Here is a 7,832-nt window from a genome sequence, read left to right on the forward strand (position 1 = left end):
CCTACCTGGCGGTGAGTTCTCAGCCCCCTTCCCTCTTATCCCACATGGCGAATGGGTTCAGAGCATCCCATAGACAACCAGGAAGGAGCCACAGTGCTGACAGGTAACTGTTCAGAATGGCAGGGGCTGGGTCCCTTTGGGATATGTCCTTGCAACAACCAAAGGAGTCTCTCTTTTGAGGCAGTGGGTTTGGCTAAGCAAGGAGGAGACCAGGGGAGAGAGGAGAGCCATGTTGGGGAGTCTTCCCAGGAGAGAAACCCCCAGGGATGGACACATCTCCTGGGCATCCTTCTCCCTGGCTGCCAGAGGCAGAAAAAGCCAGGAGGCAGTACCCCTTCCTCTCGCCTATCCCTTCTGTACATAGCGGCCAGAGTGACCCTTCTAGAAGGCGAATTATGTCATGGAGCTCCACTCCGAGGCCTTCCACGGCATCCTGTATCCTTAGGATAAAGTCCTGTTTCCTCAACGTGGCCTGCAAGGCCCTGCCTGGTCTGACTCCATCTCCTAACGCATGCTGGACCATGGTCCTCACACACAGCTCAGCTCACCTGCCTGCGCCCAACTTCTTGACTACCAAGCTGCTTTGAGCTTCGGGGCCGTTGCACATGCTGTTCCCTCTGCCTGGAGTGTTCTTCCCTTCATCGCCATTTGTACCTTCCCCCTTTGCCCAGTCACCTCCGACGTGTCCTTCAGGTTGGAGTTTCTCAGACTGGATTGGGCAGCCTGGCTTTCTTCCTAGCACTCTTCACCCACGTGATTGATGGTTCCTATCTTTCTTCACTGGCTCTTTGCTCTGGAAGCTCCTTGTTAGTCTCTGTATTCTCACCCAAACTGAAAACAATGTGTTTGTGAAATGACTGAATGAGAAGTTGGTGCATCGTTCTCCTCATCGCCCTGCTCATTCTCCCTGCCCTGCCTTTGGAGAGGGAGGGCCACGGGCCCAGAAATGCGGTGATATTCAGGGGCCCCAAGTGGCCACAGCCCTTCTCAGCCCGTGCTGAGCCTCTATGCTACTTGTCACTTGTTTGCTCTGTTTCATTCCTGTGTCAGTATGTCTGTGCTGATCTTGTTGTTTTTTTCAGGCCTTGGAGACCCTGGATAATGGCAAGCCCTATGTCATCTCCTACCTGGTGGATTTGGACATGGTCCTCAAATGTCTTCGGTAGGGCCTCAGGCTTCCTGGTCTTTGTCCTGGTCATGCCCAAGGGGAGGGAGTACTGCTGGGGAGGTAGAAATAGGATAATGTAAACAGATCATGAGACTTGGAGAGATGTGTTCTACTGGACTCCATCTTGGGGGAAAATCCCTCAGTACCGAAATTATAATCCTAGAGGCCCAGTGAATTTCGTGCACTGGTGGGGTCCCTAAGTGGCTGCCGGCTGCCGTGCGGGGCCTCCCTCCCTTCCCCTGGTGGCCGAGCTGGCCAGGGCCTCCTCCTTTCCCCCAGCCGACCCCACCACCCTGGTCGAACTCCCAGATGAATTCGATAAATTGATTATATTTATATAATAAAAGCCTAATATGCAAATTGTCCCCTTGGGCAGTCGTTCACCCGGGAGACCGGGAGTACGACCACTTGCTATGATGTGCTGATCACCAGGGGGTGGCGCAGAACATGGCAGGCATGGGTGATGCACTGCAACCTCTTGCCAGCTACCTGGGGGCAGGGGTGACGGGGATGGAGGTGCGGTGAGAATGCGGGGTATCCATGAGCCCTCCCCACACCTGCGCAGCCTCTTCCTGGTGAGCCGGGCCGCAGCCACCGGGACTGCAGGGGCCAGTCGGGCTCCCTGTGGGTTCACACAGGAGCTGGTCTGTGAGGCCGGCAGGGAGAGAGCGCGCTGCCTGCCTAGCTTCTGTGTGGTGCCACTGGGCAGCCCAGAGGCCCATGCTGCACCCTGGCCTGTGGTGTCCGGCCACGCTCACTGTATCTCCACATGGGGACTCAGGGGGAGGGGACGTGTGGGGACCCGGGGGCCCAGGGCCCAGAGGTCAGCTGGGACCTGCCCTTCCACGCCAGATGCTTGCACTTCAATTGCCAGCCAGGCCTAGGAACTGCATCTGTGTATGAATTTTGTGCACTGGGCCTTTAGTCTAGTCATAAATGTTTCTCAATTCTTGAGTCAGTTTTGGTAATTTACGTTGTAGTTGGATTTGTCCATATCATCCAGGTCAGGGGTAGGGAATGTATAAGGCCTGCGAAACCATTTTGTCTGGCCCTGCCAAGGCGTTAGGGTAAGTTAATTAAATATCTGACCTAATATAGCAGCCTAATGTTTAAGTTGATCATTTTGTATGGCCCTTGAATGATGTTCTAAATAACCAAATGGCCCTTGCAGAAAAAAGGTTTCTAGGTTGTCCAATTTATTGGCTTCAATTGTTCATAGTATTCTCTAATAACCCTTTTTATCTCTGTGAGTTCGATCAGAATATCCTCTCTTTCATTTCTGATTTTAGTTATGTTGTCTCCCTTTAGTTTTATGTTGTCTCCCTTTTTTCCTTAGTCTAGCTGAAAGTCTGTCAATTTTGTGAATGTTTTCAAAGAACCAACTTTTGACTTTGTCTATTGTTTTTTATTCTCCATTTCATCTGTTTCTGCCCTAATCTTTATTTCCTTTGTGTTAGTTTGATCATAAACATTTTAGTGACCAAGAAATAAAAGATGAGGAATGGGAGCTTTGTTAGAGCTCTTTGTCAGTCTGATCTGGACCACACAGGGCAAGGACTCTTTAAAAACAAAAACAAAACAACTTTTTTTTTTTGTATTTTATTGATTTCACAGAGGAAGGGAGAGGAAGAGAGAAACATTAATAGTGAGAGAAACATTAACTGCTCAGCTGCCTCCTGCATGCTCCCTGCTGGGGACTGAGCCTACAACCTGGGCATGTGCCCTGACTGGGAATTGAACTGTTCATAGGTTGACATTCAACCACTGAGCCACACCAGCCGGGCCAGAGTCAGAACTCTTAAAGCCACTAGGTCTCACTGCTGCCCACTCCTACCCCTAGCTTCTTTCTTTTCTTGACCACCACCAGACCCCTTCAGGCCAGTCTGCATGTTGGAATCTGACTGCCCACACTGCGACTTGATTCTGTCTGTGATTCTAGCCAGACCAAGTGGCATGCTCAGTCTCTTAGAGATCACTGTGCAAATAACAGCTATTTCCCCATGACCACATGGACTGAGGTGGAGGAGAAGCAATACCAGAAAGGTCGGGTTGGGCAACATAACAGTTCTCAGCCAGGGCAGCTATGTCACTGGGAGACAGTGGGCAGTGTCTGGAGACATTTTTGGTTGTCACAACTGGGTGGGAAGGGGTGCTGCTGGCATCTAGTGTGTAGAGGCCAGGGATGCTGCTAAATATCCTCCAAGGCACCAGATTTCCTGAAATAAAAGCAGACCTGAAAGCTCCCACCACAAAGAATCATCCAGCCCCACATGTCAGCAGTGCCCACATCGAGACCCTTGACGCCTCAGAGCGAGCAGCCTGGCAAGTCTCGGGCAGCGCCCTCGCCTCCCTGGGTGGCAGCAGTGTGCCTCTGTGCTGATTAAGTAACCATTCTGAGGCGTGCAAAACACATGCAGTACAGACCTGGGAGGAAGAGAACGGCGATGCCTTAACCTGGATAGGTTGGCCACTCCCTGGCTAGTTTTCTCCCAGGGTCACAAACCCGTGCTCAAACCCTGGTCAACTTTGGTCTCAGGCGAACTGTCAGACACAGTCATTTCAGACATCTTTCTTTTACATTTTTCCTACTTCCCTGGAAACTTAACCATCACAGGCTATACACACATGCTGCTCTTTTCTCCCCTATTTGCCGGATCACTTGTGTCCCTGTGTCAAGGTCAGCTGTGGGCAAACTACGGCCCGCGGGCCGGATCCGGCCCGTTTGAAACTAAAAAAAAAAAAAAAAAAAAAAAACCGTACCCTTTTATGTAATGATGTTTACTTTGAATTTATATTAGTTCACACAAACACTCCACCATGCTTTTGTTCCGGCCCTCCGGTCCAGTTTAAGAACCCATTGTGGCCCTCGAGTCAAAAAGTTTGTCCACCCCTGGTCTAGGTAATAAGCTTTGCGAGGCGTGGAGCCCAGTTGATGACTTGTTTTTCTGGTGACTGCTCTGCATACAGGAAGGGCCAGCTGTTAGATGGGTTGGCACGTTTCTACCAGATCTGATCCAGATGCTGGGCTGGTGCAGTAGTCAGTTTAATAAATCTGAATGCTTATTAAAAATACCCATTCCATGCCCGGCTGGTGTGGTTCAGTGGTTGACGGTTGACCTATGAACCAGGAGGTTACGGTTTGATTCCTGGTCAGGGCACATGCCCGGGCTGCTTGATCCCCACTGGGGGGCATGCAGGAAGCAGCCAATCAATGATTCTCTCTCATCATTGATGTTTCTGTCTCTTTCTTTCTGAAATCTATAAAAATACACTAAAAAAGACCCCAACCGATTCCTGGGCATCCACCCCAGAGAGTCAGATTGAGAAAACGAAGTGGGCTCTTGGAATTTGGTGTTTTCTGTGAGCATCCCAGGTGAACGTGGGAATCAGAGGTTAGTTCCGTGGAGTGGATTATTGTGACCTTAGCAGTTAAGTCGTTCTGGGAACAAGCCAAGAGCAAGGGCAATTATCAGAAACGCCCAGGTAGACAGTTTGAGGTTTTTCTTTCTGCTGGGATGTATAGGGGTCCCTGACAGTCACTGGTTAAGTTTGGACTTTTTCTTTTAAAGTTATTATGCCGGCTGGGCCGATAAGTACCATGGGAAAACCATTCCCATCGATGGGGACTTCTTCAGTTACACCCGCCACGAGCCTGTGGGTGTGTGCGGGCAGATCATCCCGGTGAGTGTTAGCCTTATAATAAGCCAGTGAAGTTTATCGGGAGCGCCTTGAGGTGTAGCAGTCTCCAGCAGGCTCGGGGGTGCAAATGTGGGCTTTGACAAAGCCAGCGTGGGTTCAGGGCCCTGCCACTCATGAACTTTGTGACCTCGGGTTAGTCACTGTCCCCCTAAACTTGAGTTTCCTTATCTGCAAAGTGGGAGGGAACAACAGTTTAGCTTCGTACGAAGCAGCACTCGGGAAAGTGAGTCCCTCTTTCACCCTGCCTCGGCCATCTGTCTTAAAGCTACGATTGAGTTGGGGGTGGGGAGACAGAAGGGGTTCAGGGAGTCACTTTCTGTGGCCTGGGTCCGGGAGTGACTATTGTTTACTGCAGTGGAACTTTCCGCTCCTGATGCAAGCGTGGAAACTGGGCCCTGCCTTGGCGACTGGAAACGTGGTTGTGATGAAGGTGGCTGAGCAGACGCCACTCACCGCCCTCTACGTGGCCAACTTGATAAAGGAGGTGTGTGGCTGTCCGTCTGGACCTCTGGGTGCTGGTCTACAAGCTTTCTCTAATGGAGTTCGGAGGAGGGTCCTGAGTCCGAAGGGAGGGGTGCTTGCAGAGCAGGGACTAAGCACCCTGTCACCACACTTCAGCCAAAGAGGCCCCATCTTCCCTGTTTTCTACCTTGGGCTTCATTGTAAGACCCCTTTGAATAATGAAATTGTTCCAAGTGAATGCCATGGGGGGAGTGACAACAGCCACAGGGAACCCCAAGATACGTGCTTCGTGCTGTGCTGTTACATCCCGAGCGGTTCCCCATAAGACTACTTCTGCTCACCTGTGTCCGGGTCCCGCTGCCGTGGCGTCTCTGGGAAGGGATGTGTGCTCCTCTGTCCAGGCCTTTGGAGTGGGAGAATGATGCCCAGTGTCTCCTGGTTGTTTGCACACAGGCTGGCTTCCCCCCTGGCGTGGTTAATATTATTCCTGGATTTGGTCCCACGGCTGGGGCTGCCATTGCCTCCCACAAGGATGTGGACAAAGTGGCCTTCACAGGCTCCACCGAGGTAAGGCGTCCCCAGGACCTCAAGCTTGCTGGGTGTTGGGTTCAAGTTCTCACTATCCCGAAAGGATGATGCATTCGAGATACATGTGTTCATTCAACAAGTAGGTACAGTGGTGGCTCTGTGCCAAGCTGAGAATGGAGAGGTGAGGAGCACCCCGTCCTTGCCCAGTGTGCCGTGTGCAGGGGACCACACTGCACACATCGTGGGAGGGAGGCAGGGTAGTGGGTTTGAGCTCTGCTAGACATGGGCTGCCTGAGCGTGAATTCTGACTCCACGTTAACCAGCTGTGTGACCTTGAGTAAGATGCAGCCTGAGATGCAGCTCCCACACTTTTTAAAAAATATGTTTTTGTTGACCTCAGGAAGGGAGAGGGAGAGAGAGATAGAAACATCAATGATGAGAATCACTGATCGGCTGCCTCCTGCACGCCCCACACTGGGGATCGAGCCTGCACCCCTTCAGACCGCAGGCCGACGCTCTATACACTGAGCCAAACTGGCTAGGGCAGCTCCCACACTTCTAAATCAAGGAACAGGGTCGCTCCTACCTCTGAGGCCATTGTGAGGATTGAACTCAGTGCACACAAAGCACTTAGCAAATGCTTGGTATGTAGGTGGCGCTTGGTGTAAAAGCCACCCAGCAGTAACTGCTGTGTCATTACTATCTCTGTCATCCTAAGAGCTCAGGTGGGGCGGCGATGGTACGCGGATGGCCAGATTTGGCGACATTCTCCAGGTCTCTTATAACCTAGCTTCTCACCTGAGTTGTGGGGTCCTCTGTTGTGTGTCTGTGAGAGCATCTGGTTGTTTCTCCCGCACTGAGAGGTGGTCTCTTTCTGCTTCCCGGCAGGTTGGCCGCCTAATCCAGGTCGCTGCGGGGAGCAGTAACCTCAAGCGGGTGACCCTGGAGCTGGGAGGGAAGAGCCCCAACATCATCATGTCCGATGCTGACAGTGAGTTTGCAGGGCGGTTTGCAGGGAGGTTTGGCCATGAAGGGAGCCACTAGCTGCCATGCTGTGTTCCTCCCTCTGGCGGTCCTCGTCGTCCATCAGATCCATTTCTGGGCCAGCGCCTCGGGATGAAGGCCAGGCTCCAGCCAGCACGACCCAGCCTCTCCCGCTGCTCTCTGCGCCCTGTAATCCAGCCAGCTGAGCTGCTGGTGCCCAGCGTGCCCACGCTTTCTCAGACCAGACCACTCTTCTTCCAGGACATCCTTTCTCCTGGTCCTATGAGGAGCTCCCAGACCTGCCCTTCTCGAGGGAGCCTTCCCTGCCCCCATAGGCTGGCTGGGCTGGTCCCCCAGCTGCCCCTGGTTCCGTCACCACTGTGATCATGTCTGTCTGCCACTGGGTCTCCACACACAGAAGGGAGAGCTCTGGTGCTTCTTGTCCTGGCACATGGTCTGGCACCCCGCAGGCGCCATGCTGTCGGTGGCATGAAAGGGTTGAGGAGGTAGGCAGCCACTGGGGCCAGGGTCCTTCTCTCCTAAGGGTCGTCTCTCTGCCTCCCCAGTGGACTGGGCCGTGGAGCAGGCCCACTTCGCCCTGTTCTTCAACCAGGGCCAGTGCTGCTGTGCGGGCTCCCGGACCTTTGTGCAGGAGGATGTATATGCCGAGTTTGTGGAGCGGAGCGTTGCCCGGGCCAAGTCTCGGGTGGTTGGGGACCCCTTTGACAGCCAGACTGAGCAGGGGCCGCAGGTAAGCCGCAGCCACAGGTGGGTCTGGGTGTCGGGAACCAGCAGGGAGAAGTAGAAAGGGCCTCGGACTCAGAGTCAGGCAGGAATGGCTTAAAGTCTAGGCAGTGATGGCGAACCTGTGACCCGCGTGTCAGAGGTGATGCGCGAACTCATTTTTTTGGTTGAATCTTCTTTGTTAAATGGCATTTAAATATATAAAATAAATATCAAAAATATAAGTCTTTGTTTTACTATGGTTGTA

At 52.6% G+C, this 7,832-nt stretch overlaps 1 protein-coding gene across 1 annotated transcript in view; it reads left to right on the top strand.

Moving 5' to 3' along the window:
* ALDH2 (aldehyde dehydrogenase 2 family (mitochondrial)) overlaps positions 1 to 7,832 on the top strand; it is a 22,147-nt gene that overhangs the window by 6,414 nt on the left and 7,901 nt on the right. Inside the window, exons 4-10 of the mRNA XM_015567273.1 lie at positions 1 to 11; positions 1,083 to 1,162; positions 4,738 to 4,849; positions 5,223 to 5,351; positions 5,783 to 5,896; positions 6,746 to 6,848; positions 7,408 to 7,592. Coding sequence (XP_015422759.1) covers positions 1 to 11; positions 1,083 to 1,162; positions 4,738 to 4,849; positions 5,223 to 5,351; positions 5,783 to 5,896; positions 6,746 to 6,848; positions 7,408 to 7,592 — 734 coding nt within the window. The remainder of the gene's footprint in view (positions 12 to 1,082; positions 1,163 to 4,737; positions 4,850 to 5,222; positions 5,352 to 5,782; positions 5,897 to 6,745; positions 6,849 to 7,407; positions 7,593 to 7,832) is intronic.

Source organism: Myotis davidii, unplaced genomic scaffold (genome assembly GCF_000327345.1).
Source record: "Myotis davidii unplaced genomic scaffold, ASM32734v1 scaffold223, whole genome shotgun sequence".
Lineage (NCBI taxonomy): Eukaryota > Metazoa > Chordata > Mammalia > Chiroptera > Vespertilionidae > Myotis > Myotis davidii.